The sequence below is a fragment of the Cheilinus undulatus genome, linkage group 8 (assembly GCF_018320785.1).
Source record: "Cheilinus undulatus linkage group 8, ASM1832078v1, whole genome shotgun sequence".
Classification (NCBI taxonomy): Eukaryota; Metazoa; Chordata; class Actinopteri; order Labriformes; family Labridae; genus Cheilinus; species Cheilinus undulatus.
Genome location: NC_054872.1, coordinates 25,147,756 through 25,168,516, shown reverse-complemented (window position 1 = coordinate 25,168,516; position 20,761 = coordinate 25,147,756). Strand labels below are relative to the sequence as shown.

The window sequence follows — 20,761 nt, the reverse complement described above, 5'->3', positions numbered from 1 at the left end:
AAGCCGCAAAGGAATAAAAAAAAAAAAAAAGCTTAAGTCCCTCCCCTAGAGCTCAATGGCTGAAACGGGAGGCCGTGCTGCGCATGTCTGTGATTTGATTGGAGGGAAAAGTCGCCTATAATGGACGTATGATTGCGTCACGCGCAGGGTCAGAGAAAAGAAGCATGGCCGCTGTGCTGAGAGGGTCTCGGTACTTAGTTGGAAGGTGTAGCAGAAATGTTGACTTTGCATTTGGTAAGGACACACAACTAAAACAGTTCTGTGTTTGCTCGTTCTTGTTAAAGTTAAAGTTGCGACTTTAACCTTGTCTGTGCCACGCCAACACCACATTTTCTTGAAATGTTTGAAGAGAAGTTTGAGTTCATTTTACTAAGCTTCTCTTGTGTGGGCTTCTGCATACATACCACTGGTTTAAAAGCCGTTCTGTTCAAATTACGTAGAGTTTTTTTTGTGGCGGGTCTTTTGACAAACTTTGTAACAGTCATTTAATTCGCTTCGATGTTAATCTTTCAAAACGCCGAAGGGTTAACATTGCAATCATACGCGGGTATATCTTCCTGTCTGCTTACTTAAAAAAGTACATTGTGTAATTACAGCCATTGTGTACTTTGTCAAGTTTAATACGGCGTCTATTTGCTGCCACCTGAACAGAAAAGCCTATGAAGTGCCGATTTTGCATCGTTTTCCTTCGAACTTGAAATAATGTCGTGGTTGTTGTTTCTTGTGCGCATGCCCGTTCATTTATAAACAACTGACAAAACAACATCAGTAACTTTAAAAAGTTTGGAAATTAACCTAAGAGTCAAGATATTTTTTTTATTATTTTCGTTTAAACCTACAAGTATGTGTTTAAATTGATTTTAACAAAGTAAGCGGACGAAGTCACTTTTGAAGAATGGGTAGTAGTGCTGATGACATTTGCCCATTAGGTAAACAATACTGAAATTATATACCTATAGGGAATTTAAATTTCAACATAAACTACTAATGAACAACAGTTTTATTCCATGGAAAAAGAAACCTGTCTGAAATAATTAATTACAAAAACACAAAATAAAATATGTTCATTTTAGTATATGACAGAAAGTATGTTGACATAAATGCCCAGCAGACACAAATTCTTGTTTTTGAATATCCATAAACAAGGACACTTTTACAAGTCATTGATCCTTTTGGCGGTTATGTTGTAGTCTCCACAAGGTCTATGGCCTCAAAGACACAGGTGGGGTTTGTTGGTCTGGGCAATATGGGAAACCCAATGGCAAAGAACTTGCTGAAGCATGGTTACCCAGTCATTGCTACTGATGTGTTCCCGGAGTCCTGCAAGGAGCTGCAAGAGCTGGGGGCACAGGTGAGGGTCTAAAATATGCGTCAGCCATTTAACTTTGGAGGTGTACATCCTGCTCAGACAATGTTTGTGTTCTTTCCCCTCAGATTGTGGATAACCCTGCTGAGGTAGCAGACAAGGCCGACCGCATTATTACCATGCTCCCCTCTAGTCCCAATGTAATAGATGTGTACACTGGACCCAATGGCATTCTCAAGTAAGCTTTGATTTCTCTCTAATTATGTAACCTTATGGTTTTCAGTCTGATTGTTAGTGGTGTACTTTTGTGTTATGTGCTTTTAATTTTGATTGAGTATTAACTGATGTAAGAGGCACACAGAAAATAATAGGAAACACTAAACACGGAAACATCACTCAAAACAGTGCAACTTCTTTTCATCTATTGTCCATCAAAATTACTTCAAAATAAACTTTGATCCTGCTTGGCTGAAATGTGTGAAAAGATCTCTACATTATCATCAAAAGATTCAGAAAATCTGGAGAAATCTCTGTGCACAAGGAACAAAATTTGAAATTATTTTTGGAAGCCATGGCTGCCGTGTCCTGTGGACTTAAAGAAGAAAGGGGCAGTTCACCTTGTTATCAGTGCACTGCTCAAAAGCCTGCATCTCTGAAGGTATGGGGTTGCATTAGTGCCAATGGCAGGTCTGTCACCATCAATGCTGGAAAGTGTATTTGGAACCTTGCAGTTTTCAGCAAGACAACACTATACCACTTACCACATCCATCACAAAAGCATGGCTTTGCAGTAGAAGAGACGAGTGCTGAATGGGACAACATTCCTCTTCCAAAACTCCAGCAACTGGTCTTACTTCCCAGACATTTACAGAGGGGATGCTACACAATGGTAAACATTGCACCGACCCTACTTTTTTGAGATGTGTTGCTGCCATCAAATTCAAAATGAGCTAATGTTTTTCATGAAATGTTAAAATGTTTGTTTCAACATCAGATAAGTTGTTTGTTCTTTTGTGAAAAAAATTGTGGGTTTAAGAGATTTGTAACTGTTTTCATTCTGTTTGCATTCACATTTCACACAGCACCCCAGCTTTTTTGGAATGGGGGCCATATATGCAAATACATGTAAAGTTTAAACACTCATTCATATGCTAAATGATAGAATAGGAAAATCCATTCTTTTAATTTGTATATAAAATGCAAACAAGGTAGTGAGCATGTATAGAGCGCTCTAAAATTGTATTCAAGGATAATGTATTGTACCACAGGATTATCACAACCATTACAGTAAACACTACTTAAATAACACTGATGGTAAAGGTTGAGCTCATTTAGGTTGATTAATACTGTTAATGAACTGCAGGCAGTAACCCGGCCACAGCCTCCTGACTGGTAGGTAGCTGCTGGGGCAGAAACTGAGAGGCAGGCTGGTTACAGAAGTGGGCTAACTTTGGCTGTTAACAAAAGTTTTGAATAGGTCTCCAATCTGGAAACCCTCTCCTTCAAAGCTAGAAATAAACAAAATTTTTTTCATGTGACATTGTCAGTAAAGCAGGATGGGGTAAAAGTAAACATTTGGCGGGAGAGGGAGAGGAAAAAAAAAGAAACCATAACAACAGAATCCATCTGCTAAGAAAGATAGGCTAGGCTGTAAAATGATAACAGCTTAGAAAATCACCTGGTGGCTAGCAAGAGTGCTTGATGGCTTGAATTTACCACTAGCTCTCTCAACACAAGAAGTGGCGTAGCACAAGCAGCATGAAAACAGGAACTAATGCACTGTCATTGGCACCAGGGTTTTAGGGTTGCGTGACAAGTTGACTAATATGTGATATCTAGCCAATCAGAGTGTGTGTTGGGAAGGACATAAGGTCATACTTTGGAGATGCAGCTCACAGCAGAGTCAAAGTAACCCACTTTTTAATGAACTGATTTTATCTGTGATCTTTAGATAAAATGCTGATACAAGTGATTGGCTAAATGCCAAATAGTGGCCCCAGTTATCAGTTTACCTGATTATCAGTCGATCCCTAATCCATTTACTGCCACCCTTAAAAATGGGTTATGTCATTCAGTGACTGATATTTGTGAGAGGACTTCTAATGTTGGATGATCAGCCTTTCACTCAACATGGTAGCAGTCTTGACACAATTATTCATAGAAAGTAGAAACTGTTTTTCAGAAGGGGTGGTTCTCAGCAAAATAGTTAAATATCACAGAGGACTGTCCTAGCTTAACATATGTTCATCTGTCAACAGAAAGGTGAAGAAAGGCTCTTTGCTCATTGACTCCAGCACCATCGACCCAGGTGTTTCTAAAGAGATGGCTTCTGCTGCAGAGAAGATGGGGGCAGTTTTTATGGATGCACCTGTATCAGGAGGTATGTTACACATTTTGAGCGCAATATTTTTTAGCAGTTTATGCCCTAGTGTTTAAAAAAACCTTTCATCCTATAGCTAAACAAATAATACTTTGGCCAATTTAGCCAGTGTGCCTACGAAAAGAAAGGATTAGAACAGTTATTTTCAACTGATTTATCAACATGTGATTTTTCAGTTTATTATTTTGGTGCAACATAATGTCTAAATCAGTGATTCTTAACAGGTATTGCCTCTGTAACTCACCACCACCTCCTTAATAAAAAAAAAAAAAACATCATAATCAAACCCATGAGAGGACATTCATGCATACGTTTAATTGTACTCCATTATCCTAGGTTAAAATGTGAATGATAATTTTCCAGAACTCTTGAGGAACTAGAAGAGCACTCAGAGAGCGCAGACCTCCGCCATTAGCCCTATCTCCCATTAGTACAGAAACCTTTAAAAAATTCCTGGATCCAGACGGTGATCCAGATCACTCCCAAAATCTAATCAGTTCTGCCTTATGCCATTTCTGACATTTCCCAAAAATTTCATGAAAATCCGTCCTCAACTTTTTGAGTTATGTTGCTAACAAACTAACTAACAAACTGACAAACCCACCCGATCACAGAACCTCCTTGGCGGAGGTAATTACCATGCTATCACAGGACAGCCAGCTGTGCTTTTTCAAATGAAAAGACAGAATTGTCTTGAAATCTTGAGAAAACAGAACTGTGTTTATTATAACAGGAAAACAGAGTCACATCAGATACATGGATTTATGTCCTCTCAGGGCTCCCATACAGCAAAAACTTTATGCCACAAATTTTTTCCAGGCACACACTCATGACAGACTGAAAAACACTCTGTGACACACTTTTGGGACCTGATCCACTAGTTGAGCAACACTGGTTTATACCATTGGTAAATCCAGTGTTTTGCATTGTGCAGTTGATGAAGAGCGGTTTCTATGTGAGGAAGATGAGGAGGAGCATTTCACCTGCACAGATGTTCTTTTTTTGTAAAGCGAGTGCTCTCAGGATTTTTTGGGGGTCCACACACAAAGTTTGTTTGAACTCTGCCTCTACAATGTTAGCAGAGCCACTTTCTTTGACTTGATTTTGGCTATTTTACAGCCAGGCCTGAAAGACTATTAGTGATTTATATGCTCCTGCTCTGTGGTAGTGCACATGGATTAATGCAATCCAACCCTCATCTTTGAACTTGGATGTGTGCTTTTGTGTGACCACAGCAGTTTGACTTTGACAAAAGGAAGTCAGAGTCATTCTTTGATGCATCACATCAATCACCAGGCTCAAGGTTAATCTTTTCTTTAGTGTAGCCTTTCCCAAGCCTCAGTATGCTGCAGCCAAGTTTGAGACCTAAAGATCTCCTAGGGCCCACCAAAACCCTTGCACAACCATAGCATGAGACTTAAATATTTATTCCTCAGATTTTTGTTGCACGAACAGGGAATTCTAACCAAATACTTTGCTTTCAGATACATTCACATTACTTGGAAAGTTCAATGAATGAGCCACTGCCATTAATTTTGTTTTAATTGGGCACCATGAAAGTCACTTAAATGCTCTTTTCTGATATTTATCTCTGTAAACACACTTTGTGGCCCAGCAAACTCCTCCCAAGTAGCATCAATGTGTCCAAAGACAATAATAAATTCTTGTAATAAGGAAGCGAGTAGTACAGTAGAATGGCTAACAGTGTCACTAGTTAATCCAACACCAGTTAAACCGTGACATTAAACAAAATTGGTTAAAAGGTGATAGGAGTGAAACGTTTGCCTGCATTTTGTTTAAAAATTAAAATAACATGAAATCAAGTATTTTATGAGCATTTAAACATGATTACTATTATTACCTCCGCCAAGGAGGTTATGTGATCGGCAGGGTTTGTTAGTTAGTTTGTTTGCAACATAACTCAAAAAGTCACGGACGGATTTTCAGGAAAATTTTCAGGAAATGGCAGAAATGGCATTAGGAATCCTGGATCCAGGAATTTTTTAAAGGATTCGGTACTATTGGGGGATTGGGCTAATGGCAGAGGTCTGCGCTCTCTGCGTGCTTTTGGAATGGAATGGCCTTTATTGTCATTATACAGAATGTATAACAAGATAGGAGAGCTTCTCCTTTTCAGTGCAATAGATAGATAGTTAAATTAAAAAGAGAGTATACAAAATAGTTATAAGTATAAAAGAAATAGTTATAAGTTTAAAAGATATATACAAGATAAATACAAAATAAAATAAAAAAGAAAAAATCCTGCCGGACAGCGCAATTGAAACTCTATGTACAATATGAGGTAGAGGATGAATGTTATATAAATAATAAATGAATAAATAATGAATAAAAATATTCCTCTTTTCTAGTTCTCGATATTTCTACTGTAAATGAAAATGAATTGCACAGGCTATAGAAATGTATTGCACAGGACAGCTGAGTATATACTGAATACTTATAGTGCAAAAGGTTGTTAGTGCTTACAGATGATTATATGTCACATATGATTGTGTTGTATGGGATGAATGAATATAAGTATTGAGGTAGTATTTAAAACATAGCAGCAGCATCAATGACAGTGGTAGAGATATTGCACATACATAGATATTTTCTAGTTATTTTTAAAATTCTTTGATTTTTAGGTATTGTAAATGACCTCTTGCAGCCCTACAAGAGATCCTCTAGGGCCCACACTTTGGAAAGCACTACTAGTGGTAGACAGAAACGAGTATAGGTGGAGTTGCAAGGTAGGAACTAGTTAATCCATCTTGGTTAAACATTAAAGTAAATATGGTGGTGCGGAGGGAACTCTGTCAGCTCTTTCTTTAAAAAAAATTACAGACCAGATCAGATAACTGCCATCTTTCATTTTTTCTCAGTCAGGTCTGGTTGGGTGTATTGAAGTCTGAGAAGAGGTTTAACACAGTGAAGAATGGGAGACGGGGTGGTAGAAAGGAATTTATTTATTAGGATGTATCTTCCTTGAAACAGAATCAATAAGCAATTCAACTTTTTATCAATCTTAATTTTAATAACATTAAAATGAGATGCAGACTAAAACTCTCTATATAGGGTCTCTAGTCTTACTTCTGATCTGTCAGTGGGGCACCAGTTTAGCTTATTTGGATGAACAGGCACTCATACACAGAGGATGCAGGCCTATATGCAGTGGTCACAAGTTCAAATCTCAGTCTTGGAGCTGTTTGTTACATGTGTTTTTCCCCAATATCTTTCCCAAAATTTCCTGTCTTTTCAGGTCTCCTGTGTAGCAATGGCAAGAAGCACACAAAATTATTTTGAAATAATAACACTTCTTAATTCTAATTGATATATTTCATGAAACATCAAAGGCTCTGAATAATGTTTCACAATGTTTAAACATTGATTGTCAAAGGTAGTAATATGTCACTTTGACTTATCACCTTCTTAAAAGTAAATTTGACTTTACATCTTACACTTTTCTGAGTGTAGTTGCTGGTGTTTCTTCTTTCTTCATGCTGCACGCTCTTCACATGTTTCCTTTGGTTTAAAATGCTGCTTACTTCACAACCCAGAGGGAGGGAAAAGCATGACGCCCTTCTTGGCCTCTTTCCATTGGCTTCCTGTAAACTTTTAGATTAATTATAAGACTTGCTTGGTAAATTTCTTGGCACCCATGTGGTCTGCACCTGGTTGTTGCATATGACTGTGATTTTAACCCCATGGGAACCTGTACGCACCATCAAATGTACAAATGGATCATGAAACAGCTGTTCCTAAATCAATGCAGGGGCTAACCCTAACTCCTTCAAAAGGCTTTTGCACTTAAATGGCTGTACTTGAGTGGTTTTCATTGTTCCTTTCAGTTTGGTATTTGATTTTTTTTTATTAAGCATTTAATTTGAATTATTCTACTATGGTCTAAATAGATTGTAATGCGTTTGGATAAATACTTCAGAGGTTCCTTATTCTTATGTAAAGCAAGTCCCCGTATGATCTTGATACTGGGGATTTTTTAACTCCAAAAGCAGCAAATAGGATATCAACAAGAGTTTATTTGCAAAATCAGCGAAGGAGGTGAGAGAAATGAAAAAATAGTTACAAAAGAAACATTCAGATTGATCATTTTCTAACTTTCCTCTATGTGCCATGTTGATAAACTAAAGAGCACCATTGACAAGGAGAATGAAAGGCAGTGAGACAACTTAGGCAGCCATGTGCCTTCAATAGGCAAAAAAGGAAAAGAGTAGCCATTTGTAGTGTTTCTTGGACCTTTTTGTAATCTTTTTGAAATTGTAAAACAAATTGAACTTCAGTATCAAACTTTAAAAGTAGGGACATTAAATTTTGGTACATATGAAAACATACAGACTCTTCAGCTCAGGGACACCAGTTGTGGTTCTTGACTTGTCTGTTTTTGAGCTTTGACAGATCTGGGCAAAACTGCTATTTCCATTGCACCATGAGCATAAAAAAGTCTTTAGTAAGAGCTAAAGGCCACACTGATATCTCTTAACTTATTCAAGTTGCAGGTGCCTGTTTTCCTTAAAGGCCAATGTGTATTTAATAAAAAACAGAACCCACTCACTCAGTCTTGTATCTGAAAGGATTGTACTGATATTCCAGCTTCTTAACAACACAGCTTGGCACCTAAACTTTTAGTTAGTTCATATATTTGCATTTTACTTCTTTTTCAACAAAGAAGGAAAAACTACTATAGACCAAACATTTCTGCTCACACATGGTTCAGTGTATGTAAGCATGATTTCACATCCCCAGGTGTGGGTGCTGCCAGTTCTGGTAAACTGACTTTTATGGTCGGAGGAGCAGAAGAAGAATTTACTGCAGCCAAGGAACTTCTGAGCTGCATGGGAGCCAATGTGGTGTACTGTGGTCAGGTTGGAACTGGACAGGTGTGAGCAAAGACTTACTATTCCCACAAGTTTATTTACCGTGTTAATCATTTCAATTAGAAGGTTAAAAATATGAAAAAAACATTTAAGTCATTTGTTCTATTTTAATACAGGCAGCCAAAATCTGCAACAACATGCTTCTGGCGATTGGAATGATCGGAACCGCAGAGACGATGAACATGGGAATCAGGTGAATTCAATTGATTGTTATAAAAAAACATCACATTTAGTTACTCTAAGTTATTATGATCTCTGCAGACGCAATTAGTTTACTGTAAGCAAGATTTATATTAATTTACAGACTTGGTCTGGATCCAAAACTGTTGGCAAAGATCCTGAACATGAGTTCAGGTCGGTGCTGGGCCAGCGACACCTACAACCCAGTGCCTGGAGTCATGGAGGGTGTTCCCTCTGGAAATAACTACCAGGGAGGCTTCGGCTCTCAACTCATGGCCAAGGTTAGTTTAATAACCATATGAATTGGACTTTAATCTGGTTATTGGACATGGATTTAAATTTTGTGTTTGCATTTCTACAACTATTTCAATTTGATGGTCTTACTCTTGCCTTAAATGAAAACTTGTAAGAAAAAAGGAGTTTTTTGTGCCCTTTTTGGTGGTTCCTTTTAAAGTCTTTTTAAATGTTTTGCTGTGTATTGGTTTATTTGATTCTCACAGTCTACAACCTAGGCAAGGATTTTAACTCTGGTTAGCTTTGCTCTCAGTGTACAGGAAATACATATATATAAATAAAAAAAATACTTCTGAAAGAAGTTTTAAAAAGATTTAAACATGTTCAAACTCTTGTAAAGTATTTTTCTAGTATGTGCAAGTCCATGTGCACTGATAGTAAAGTTGGAAGATGTGCAAAGGGTGCAAGAAAGGTGACTAGACACGATAAGAAGAATAAAATATGCAAGGATGTGGGCAGATTGAAATGAGGTAGAAATGATAATTGAAGGTGATTTACATTGATTACATTACTGATACAGTGCAAATGTGCATATGAAGTCAGGTATTTTACCAAACTGATTTTTTCTAACAGAGATGGAGTTAGATATCTTACATTATACCACGGTCTTGGTGAATACTCGATTCTGATTGGCTCTGGAAATTCCATTGGTGTCAATTAACTTCTGATATACGGACTTCTCAAGTAGTCCCGGTCAAAAAAATCTTTTCACTGTTCCAAATTAATGCGCCGCAGCCGTTAGCCGTTACTCCGTTGGGAGTAACTATAGCAACCTGAAACAGTCATATTTCTGAGCAGGGAGTACAACACTGCCAGTCTAAGAAGCCTATAAACATCAACCGTCACTTTACTGACATAAATAAAATGACAGACTCTAGGTTTAAGACCTGTAACCTAAGACGGTCTTATCTTTTATATCCGACGTTGTTGACATGTTGACATAAACACGACTATGTGCTCTCAGTTGTAATGAGAGGTTCTGTTCTGTGTTTACTTATGTAAATGAGCAGTGACAGTAGCCAGTGATGTGTGCTGGATATATGTGACAAAATGCGCATGTGCTGTGTGTCTATTGACGTGTGTCAATAAAGTTTTCTCCCTCTCAGAGAGAGAGCGCAAGATCCAGTTAAAGCAGAGCTGACATCCCACTGTGTGATTATTCCTCTGTTAATAATTCGGTCTAGTACTGGATATGTATGTTAGAAACGCTGAGCAAACTGACTCTGCTAACAGACGTGCATCTTCTCTCCATCACCTTAACACAGAGAGGTGAGTGTCGCAAAAAACTCACTTCCCTCCTGTTCTAACTGTTGTAAACTATTGTCAGAAGATTCAAGTAACACAAACAAAAGAAAAGAAGCCATCATTTCTGTATAGAGCCAAAGGAAACGCTTCTGATAAACCGGCATGATAATATCTGATAAATATTGACGTGTCTGACGGACAATAAGCACCTGCGGGCGCTCTGTTTCACATCTGTAACCTCGTAGTGCTGAAGGAGGAATTATTCTCTGTATTCAAACAGCTAAAACTGAGATTTTTATCAGATGACTGTTCATGTTAACTTACAGTTTGTCTGATCACATGACTCTGTCTCACTCGTCTTCATGTATTTCATTGATAAATCTGTTCAGAAAGTGTGCTGAGTGGACTATATTTTTGTTCCATTGTGACTTCGTATCTATGGCCCGCCTATTTACTGGAGTAGTAAATATCGTTTACATTCCCTAAGAATGTTAAGGGATTGGAATGGCTATTCCAGTTATTAGTCAAGCCCTCAGGCGTTGCTAGGGAAAAGAATTTGTTCTTTTTGTAAAACTTTCTATTTTGATAGACACACAAAACGTAGAAATCAAAAATTAGTAGTTTTAATTATTTTTGTTGGCAAGTGACCATGGTATAAGCAGGTTAATGCCCTTCGAGGTGTCCAATTATCAGGGATTAATGGACATCATGGAGGCAACCGTCCTCCGCTTCGCGTCGGATGGTTCACACCTCCACGTCGTCCATTAATCCCTGATAATTGGAGACCTCGTCAGGCATTAACCCTTACTTAAGCAGGGCTAGGGTGCTTGTTAAGTTGAAGTTCTAATTTCTGACACTCTGTGACTGTTGACTGGTCATCAGAATGACTCTATGACTAGTGAATGTCATCAGAGTGACTCTGTGACTGTTGACTGGTCATCAGAATGACTCTATGACTAGTGAATGTCATCAGAGTGACTCTGTGACTGTTGAGTGATCATCAGAGTACCTCTGTGACTACTGAGTGGTCATCAGAGTGACTCTGTGACTGTTGAGTGATCATCAGAGTGACTCTGTGACTGTTGAGTGATCATCAGAGTGACTGTGACTGTTGAGTGACCATCAGAGTACCTCTGTGACTGTTGAGTGACCATCAGAGTACCTCTGTGACTGTTGAGTGACCATCAGAGTACCTCTGTGACTGTTGAGTGACCATCAGAGTACCTCTGTGACTGTTGAGTGGTCATCAGAGTGACTCTGTGACTGTGGAGTGATCATCAGAGTGACTCTGTGACTGTTCAGTGGTCATCAATACAATACAATACAATACAATAACTTTATTTATCCCCACAGGGTAATTCAGTTGTCTGGAGTCTCTCTCATCTGTTCATGGTAGAATTATAAAGTGTAGTTGTTGATGGAATGAAAGATTATCTAAATCTTTCTGTCCTGCAGCGCAGGGATAGGAGCCGTCCACCACCGTTGTTTCTTTGGTCATTTAGGGAGTTACGAAGTGGATGATCCATGTTCCTCAGAATGGCCTTCCACCTTCTTCATTTAGCATCTCTCAACCTCATCCTCCAATTAGTTCAGCTTGATTCTGACCACAGAGCCAGCTTTTTTCACCAGTTTGTTCAGATGCCTATATCACGGACTGATAAAACATCTGCAGCATCTTACTGCAGATGTCTATTGATCAGAGTCTTCTCAGGCGGCTCTGCCCCTTTTTGTAGATGAAGTCTACGTTTTTAGACCAGTCCAACTTATTATCCAGGTGTACACCTAAATATTTATACGTCACCACCTCGATGTCCATGCCACAAGTGTTCACTGCCTGAAGAGGGGGTTTGGATCTGCAGAAATCTATGATCATTTCCTTTGTCTTTGAGGTGTTGAGTAGGAGGCAGTACTTGTGACTCCAGTCACTGAAGGCTTTTATCAGGTCCCTGTATTCGGCTTCTTGTCCATTTCTGATACGTGCCACAATAGCAGTGTCATCCGAGTATTTCTGGATGTGGCAGGACTCAGTGCTGTATTTGAAGTCTGAAGTATACAGTGTGAACAGGAATGGAGCCAGGACTGTTCCTGTGGAGCCCCTGTATTGCTCATTAATGTCCCAGAAACACAGTTCCCCAGCCTAACAAACTGTGGCCTTCCTGTCAGGTAATCTGAAGAAACACAGGAAGGATCCACTCCCATCTGGTAGGTTGGATGGAGTTGAATGCGTTTGAAAAATCAAAGAACATGATTCTCACATAAACGCCAGGTTCCTCCAGATGAGACAGGCCACGGTGAAGCATGAAGAGGATGGCATCATCCCCTCCAATGTGTTCTTTGTATGAAAACTGCAGGGGATCGAGTTTGTCTCTGACCTCAAGCCTCAGTAGACGTAGAATCAGCCGCTCCAGAGTTTTCATGATGTGTGAAGTAAGGGCAATTAGTCTGTAGTCATTTAGTTCAGCCGGACATTTTATTTTTGGTACTGGTACAATGCAGGATGTTTTCCACAGAGCAGGCACCCACCGCAGCTGTAGACTCAGGTTGAAGATCTTGTGGAGAGGTTGACACAGTTGTGCAGCATAGTCTTTAAGCAGCCTTGGACACACCATCTGGGCCAGCTGCCTTCCCAGAGCAAAGTCTCCCAAGCTCCAACCTCACCCCTGTCTCTGTGACAGAGAAGGGTACAGGTGCTAGAAAGGGAAGTGGCTGCAGCTGTGGAGACAGAGAAGGAGAAGGAGGAGCTGCAATGGAGATTTCCATATGTTGAGGAGAAGGAGGAGGAGCAGTAGTGGAAGTAGGTGTGTCCACAGTGTCAAATCTGTTGAAGAACAGGTTGAGTTCATCAGCTCTTTCCACATCACCCACTATTGGCTGTCTTTTCTTTTTATTGTTGTGTCCAGAGATGGTACTGATTTCTCTCCACACATCACGGATGTTGCTGTGTTGAAGATTCCTCTGTATCTTCTTTTTGTATTCCAGCTTTGCCATCTTCAGTTTCCTCTTCAACTCATGTTGCACTTCTTTGAGCCGTTCTTTGTCACCGTCTCTAAAAGCTGTCTTTTTCTGGTTGAGGATTGCCTTTATGTCGCTTGTGATCCAGGGTTTGTTATTGGGGAAACAGCGAACAGTCTTTGTCGGTATGACTGTGTCTCTACAGAAGTTGATGTACTCAGTAAAAAAATCAACCTGTCTGTCAATGTTCATACTGTCCTCATCTGTTTCCAGCAGCACATTCCAGTCTGTTGATTAAAAGCAGTCCCTTAGAGCTTTACTAGCTTGAGGAGTCAATCTTCTGATTTTGACTTTAGTTGCAGACTGCCTCAGCACAAAAGGTTTGTAACAGGTTTGCAGATAAACCAAGTTATGATCTGACCTGCCCAGTGGTGGTAAGGCAGTAGCTCTGTAAGCTTCTTTGACATTGGCATACAGCAGGTCTAGGGTTTTGTTTTCTCTGGTAGGGCAGTTAACAAACTGTGAAAATCCAGTCAGGTGAGAGGAGAGGCTGACATGGCTGAAGTCTCCTGATATTATTACAAGTGCCTCAGGATGTTGAGTCTGTATCCTAGCAACAGTATCATGCAAAACATCACACAGAACCAAATCAGTTGCCTTGGGTGGAATGTATACAAGTATTGTTATGATATGACTGAACTCCCTTGGAACATAATATGGCCGAAGGGCAACTGCCAACAGTTCAATATCTGGACAACACAACTTCTCCTTGACAGTTATGTGTGAAGAGTTACACCATCTCTGGTTAACAAATAAAGCCAGACCCCCTCCTTTCTTCTTGCCACTAGCTTTAGTATCTCTGTCTGACCTTATGAGAGTGAAGCCAGGTAGATCCATAGTTGAGTCCGAGTTGTTTTGATTCAACCAGGTTTCAGTAAAGAACAGGAGAATGCATTCAGGATATGTTTTGTCAGTCTTCACCAGTGTCTCCAGCTCGTTGCTTTTGTTGGGCAGAGTTGACATTTCCCCTAATGACTGATGGAAGAAAGGGCTTAAATCTCCATTTCCTAGTCTTCACCTTTGCAGCAGCACGGCAACCACGAAAACGCCTCAAGATATCCATTTGAATTGGATTTTGTTGTCCAGATTTGCTCTGTCTCAATGAAAGAAGCTCCTCTCTTGAATAAACTCTTCTCCCAGCAGAAACCTCCATCAGCAGCTGACAAAACATGACAAAAATATGGAAAAAAAGAGCAAAAATTGAAAAAATTAAGAAACACCAAACTTTGCACTTTCAGAGGCGCAGGTTCCAGAATGGAACAAGAGTGACTCTGAATGAGTAATTATCAGAGTATCTCTGTGACTGTTGAGTGGTCATCAGAGTACCTCTGTGACTGTTGAGTGGTCATCAGAGTGACTCTGGGACTGTTGAGTGGTCATCAGAGTGACACTGTGGCTGTTGAGTGGTCATCAGAGTGACACTGTGACTGTTCAGTGGTCATCAGAGTGACTCTAACTGTTGAGTGGTCACCAGAGTACCTCTGTGACTTTTGTGAGTTACATCTGAGCATGACTTGACACTGACATTATAAAACGTTTCTACACCTCTAAAGTTTAACATGTCTGAAGGCAAGGTATAACTTGCAGAAATAACCTTTGTGAGAACATGTGCAATATCAGTTCTTTTGCCAACATAATGATTTTTGAAAAAAAATATTTTATGCCATTTCACAACACACCTATCCACTGTTTTTTTTTTTGACTTGGTATTGTTTAATCCACCTTGGTTTAATTTTTTTGATTATATGATTTTTTTTTGGGCTATCAGACTCCATTCTTATGCTATTTTATGAACTTTTGGGTACCTCATTTATATTCTAAATACTTAATTATTAAAACAAATTTAAGATGTATGCTATATAATTAATCAAGCAGAAACATCCCTGGTTGAAAAATGAAGCAAATGCTGAAGTTGTAAAAAACAATGCAGCTTTTCAAGTGTCCACTTAAAGCTGGTTACAGAAGCACTGTAAGTCACAAACACAGTCTAAAAACGTGGATGGCCTAGCGGTCTAAGGCGCTACCCATGTACGCAGGCAGCCCGGGTTTGAATCCGGCCTGTGGCCGTTTGCCGCATGTTTCTCCCCACTCTCTCCCATTTCTGACTATCCACTGTCCTCCTCTATGGAATAAAGGCACGAAAAACGCAAAAATAAATCTTTTAAAAAATGTAGAATTTTACGTCAGAAATGGTCGTGTTTACAGCCTAATTAATAAAAAAGAATGGTTGGAATAGTTTGTGTCTCTGAGCATGGCTGATATGATGCAAGGCAGTGTGTTGTAGCTCTGTGTCAGGAGGGTAAAGGCCTGCCTCAGCTCCATCTCTTTGTCTTGTTTCCTGGTTGATCTAGGTTTCTATTTTTTACAGTCTGTAAAGGCTATCTTGAGGCTCCTTTGTGCACAAGGCCTACCTTTGCCCAATGGTAAAAATGACTATGGGTACACCTCAAAGAGAGACTGGCTTGGTGACCATTTGACAAGCCACTGAACAGCAGCTGAGCTGCTTTAATTTTTGTGCCTGGAGTGTCATAAACTAACAGCAATGCCAATGTCAAAGAACATATTGAGACACAAGGAAGCTGTCATTAGACATCTTAATAAAACCACCAAATGTTTCCTGAATTCTTCCTAATTAAAGTGTTAGTGTTCTATTGTTTACATAATAAACATAAACTTGTTTTTTTTTGTATTATTCAAGATCTGAAATAAAGATACCTAAATGAAAATATTGTATTTGGAAGTTGTAATATGTCTTGTATACATAAAACAGATGAAATAATTTTTAGCAAGCTCACAATAATGAGATCAGAAAAATTTATTTCACAATATTTTTTTCTGTGAGGCGGTATGTTCAAAGATTTCTCCTAAGTTAGTCAGGGACGTTTTACTGTGCAGCATGTCATACATCTGACAGGGATTAAGTTACAGTGTTATAAATTTCTATCTTAGCTCAAACCACTTGAAATGATGCAGTGAACGTTTGGGTTTATGTCTCTCTTAAAAAGGAATCAAGGCCATATTGTAGCAACATAAAGAAAAATTCTCTGTGGTATGTGGACCTGTGGTTTTGGTTTAGGAGTTTAATTTTCAGCCCCGTTGGTTTTTCTAATGTATGTTTGCTTTTCTTTTTAGGACCTGGGCCTTGCACAAAACACAGCCGCAAACACAAAGACTCCAATCCCTCTTGGCTCTTTAGCCCATCAGATCTACCGTATGATGTGCGCACGCGGGTACGGTGCTAAAGATTTCTCCTCCGTGTTTCAATTCCTGCGTGAGGAGGAGGGCCAGTAATATCAGCCTCCACCCCGTCCACAGCTGTGCCAGGTCTGGCCCTGCACCGGACTAACATAGAGTAGTTGGGGTGCACTTCACCCTGGGGACAGTGTTCCTTTACTTAGGGTTGTAAAAGACATGAGGCCTACAGAGCTCCTTCACAGCTTGAAAAATCATGTGTGCACTTCTCTCTTATAGGAAATCATATTTCCTGTGTGATTTAAAAAAAAAAACTACACTCCTTTCAACTTTAGAAGTAAAATAATTATAAGACATAAAGAGAATCTCAAAGATTTTCTAACAGTGACTGATCTAAACAGCATGGTGGGAATCTGGTGTTAAGAAGGCATTTCATTCTCTCTGCTTGTCAAGGTTCATACAATGCAAAATGTGGTTTAGTTTCCACATATTTATCTTTGATTTTTGATCTTTTCTCATGTTTTTCTGTTCTTGGGGTTTTTTTTTCTTGACATGGAAATGTTACTTTGGGATATGAGTGTTATATCCTGTTTGGAAATAAAGATAGACTGTGATGTCTTACATTTTCTCTTTCTTTTACCACCTCACCACAAATTGAACAATTGTTGATAAATGTGGGTGTTACCTGTGATATCCTGAAAAACATGATTTTTTATTTAATTATTTAGTTATTTTTTAACTGGGAGCACCTTTATTTATTTCAGGTCCTCTTAATGATTTGTTTTATTTGGGCCATTAATGGTCTTTTCTCTTGAATGTTCAATACAAAAGGAGGTACTCTGCATGAGGTTTTAGATGAGTTCATTTAATTTTTTCAGTTGAGTTATTTTAGCTGTGAGCATGCATCCAAGCATCAGTGAGAACATAGAGGAAACTAACAGAAGAAAATGTGACTTTAAATGATGAACGGGGTACATTTGGACCCTCAGTGTATACTATTTATCCTTCATGTCTGTGAGTACTTTAGTTTAATCGTTCTCAAATGTATTCGTTGGCCTCGTGCTAAATCTTTAGTCACGATACACTGAACAAGGATGCGCGTGCAGAAGCAGTCTGGCTGTTAGAGCAGATGAAGTGACAGGACATCGGACGGAGAAAAAAATGGACCTAACTTTTCCAGTAAAAGGAGAAGTCTGCATCAATTCACACAAATCACATCATGATGCTGGAAATACATCTCAAATGTTTTTTAGATTATTAATATTTTTTAATGTTTCCTTCTCAACAGCTAACAAGAGTTGGACTTTCACATCATGCTCAGGCCAGCCATCGTGCCCCCCCCTCCCTTTATTTTTGGGATGTAGATCCTGTTGTACCCCCACTTAGTCTGGATCAGGAAGGCGGCATGTTTCTGATCTAGTTTGCCAAGAGCCACTGAGGGGCCAAGGTGCCAGAGGTCATGCGATCACAAGACAAACCCATAAAAAGTCCATTAAGCACTGTAGGCTAAGAGCTGTGCTGTCATAGCTGATAGGTCTTGCAAACAGATCCGCGCTTTGGTCTCGGGCCTCCAGCACACACTGGCACACATAGAAAACACAACCTGCCATGGTGTGCTGCTCAGACCACTCCGATACAGTTGTAGCTCTCTGCAGTGCAGTTTGAATTTAAGTATCTCTATAAAACTATGATTTGCATCTACAGTAGTCTATGTGCAAACACAAAAATGTGCACGTACGCTGCTTACAATGTTGCGCAGTTAAAAAAGAAGGAAAAATGCCTCTGCGATAGCAGCTTTGGTGACTGCTTGCTTTTATTGTTTCTCTCCTAACCCAAATTCTAATCATGTGACAAGTGGACATTTTCTACAACTGCTTTGAAAAATGAGACTCATACAATGCGTAATAATGTTGGATATTTGCAATTTGATGAGACCTACTTGTCATTGAAGACATGATGCAGAATGCTGTGTTGTAACAAAGTAAAACCACTGAAATCACATTTTATAAACACACATACAAAAACATTAAAATTAAGATCGTAAATCAAACAAATAGTCTATTAAAAGATTTGACGACATAAAGACGTCTTACTTTATCAGGCCTATATTTATTAATATTGTATTGTTTAAATGTTTTGAATTTGTTTGTATGCCTTTATTTCATTATGTATTTGCACATTATTTGCAGAATTTTAACGTGCATTGATCAAGGCCTTTTTGGTGTTTTAATATAAATATTTTAAGATACGTCATTTTAATGCGCCGCACCCTTTTATCTTTTAATAATGGCGACATGCCGTGTTTTGTTTGTTTTCCTGATTTTCCCTGCTTATTAAAAAGCTATCCCGTGCTTGAGTGGAGATGTAAGGTAGTAGTGTGTAATTTTGAGTGTTTTGAGGACATTTATCTAATAGAAATTTAAAATAATAGTAATAATAAAAGCCTCTAATTCAACCAGGTCTATTTTCACATTTTAATATTTTTAATGACCCAATACTCGTTGTACGGCGCCCCTGTAAGGCTAAGTGTTTGATACAAGCTAACTGCTCTTCACGTGAGGACAACGTGCTCAATAGCGATACCGACAATCACGTTTTCTAAATCTTGTCCAGTATTTATAAAATACTATTTTTAATCCATAAAGTCTGCTAGTGAGGGTCTAGAGTCCATAAAAGCTACCAGTATCTCCAGTCTAAAATAACAACGCATATAAACTAAATTCCGACATGACCCTGTCCTATAATATAAAACATTTTGCTCTCCTCCTCAAATGTTCCCTGCTCTATTTCTCTTTCTGACTACCAGCTCTGAACTTGCCCCATAAAGATTTACAGCCTCAAAAGGTGGGAAAACTCTATTAAAAATAAAAGGTGCTCAAATTTAGGAAGGGTACACTCTGCTCTGAGTATGTGGTCCTGCCTCAGAAATGTAAAACGCAAACCAACTCTTCGAGTTAAAACAGCATTTAGTTAACAGCAGTGCTCGATTAGGTGTCCATTTTTGTCTTTAAGGTTTGTGTGCCAGATTGAACCGCAAATGTTTGACTTAAGCAATGCTGTTATACATTTGCGCATGTAATGCCCACGTGCACAAATGTAACACTGCTTTAGCTCTGCTTAGAAAAACAGCGGACCACCCGTGGAGACATTTTACGCAGAATGCAAAAACATGTTGGTATATTCTTTGATGCATTTATTTTTCTCTCAAGTCACCTTTTTTTTTTTTTTTTTTTTTTAAATAATCACAACAATGTTAAAATTATACTGAGTTTGGCCTTATTATGAGCCTTTTTAAAGTAACCTCCAAAGTATGACACAATTAAAGAAAGAGACGCATACCATTTAAAGAACTCTGCGTAAAAAGAGCAGCTCAACGAGGTGTTAAAATGTCCTGTTCTGCGTTCAGTGGTGGTTTCCGGACTAAAGGGGCTCTATTTGGCTAGAATGCAGCTTTCAACTTGACCTTGGCCTCCAGCCGGGTCTAACCACTTTGAGTAAGAGTCCAAGCAAATGTGGCATGTGTAGGTATTTTGTGCACCCTTTGCTTGTGTCCACTGTTACCTTGTATGGAACTCAATGTGATGATAATTTAACTGAACCATACAGTTAAAACATGCTTATTAAATATTTAAAGTAGGCGAATTTGTATATAATTTTGTTGTGCCATACGCCCGTAAAATCCTCGCTCAAAGCATGACTTTAAACCAACATATCCACTCATTTTTTCTTAGAGTTTTTATTCTTTAGCTTGTAGAAAAAGTAAAGAGTAAAATCCCCCTCACACATAAAAGTGATAAACACTTCTTAAAAAAAACAAAGATTTGCTCAGACAGCAAAATGGCACGCGTAATTGCGCATCAGTTCCATTTACTAAACGTTGCCTAAATGTTTCATTTTTCTAACTACCTGTTGATACAATTCATCAGATAAACATCTGCCGATGCCACTGTTAAGAAGATATATTTCTATTCCATTTAATGTAACACTTTGAGATTTAGCCACCAGTTCGTATTTTAAAGCAGATCCTTGTGTCTCAGTTTCCTATGATGTTCAGTATCTTTACAAACATGTAGCTCGATCTGCTTTATCTGATGTCTAGACGTTTATCAGCTCCTTTGCATATCACGTGCTTAGCCCTGGCCAATAACCTTGCGATCTTTCAGCACTCAGGCGTGCTGGTATCGTTACTCAGCCGGAGTCCCTGTCTCTGCTCAGTTGAGTGAATTTAGAAAAAGGGCTGCTCGCCTCGATGTAGGGCATGCT

At 39.0% G+C, this 20,761-nt stretch overlaps 1 protein-coding gene across 1 annotated transcript; it reads left to right on the top strand.

Moving 5' to 3' along the window:
* Positions 1 to 120: 120 nt before the first annotated feature.
* hibadhb (3-hydroxyisobutyrate dehydrogenase b) lies at positions 121 to 17,119 on the top strand. Its single transcript, XM_041792432.1, has 8 exons — positions 121 to 234; positions 1,191 to 1,351; positions 1,435 to 1,544; positions 3,565 to 3,686; positions 8,445 to 8,578; positions 8,692 to 8,768; positions 8,880 to 9,036; positions 16,439 to 17,119. Exons 1-8 carry the CDS (start codon positions 129 to 131, stop codon positions 16,595 to 16,597), a joined length of 1,026 nt encoding a protein of 341 aa, XP_041648366.1. The 5' UTR covers positions 121 to 128; the 3' UTR covers positions 16,598 to 17,119.
* Positions 17,120 to 20,761: the final 3,642 nt, after the last annotated feature.

What these genes read in the sequence shown, in the direction of transcription:
- hibadhb (XM_041792432.1), top strand. Translation starts at nt 129, where the DNA reads ATGATTGCGTCACGCGCAGGGTCAGAGAAAAGAAGCATGGCCGCTGTG. An exon ending in AAATGTTGACTTTGCATTTG is followed by an intron (nt 235 to 1,190) that starts GTAAGGACACAC and finishes GTTATGTTGTAG; the next exon opens with TCTCCACAAGGTCTATGGCC. An exon ending in ACGATGAACATGGGAATCAG is followed by an intron (nt 8,769 to 8,879) that starts GTGAATTCAATT and finishes ATTAATTTACAG; the next exon opens with ACTTGGTCTGGATCCAAAAC.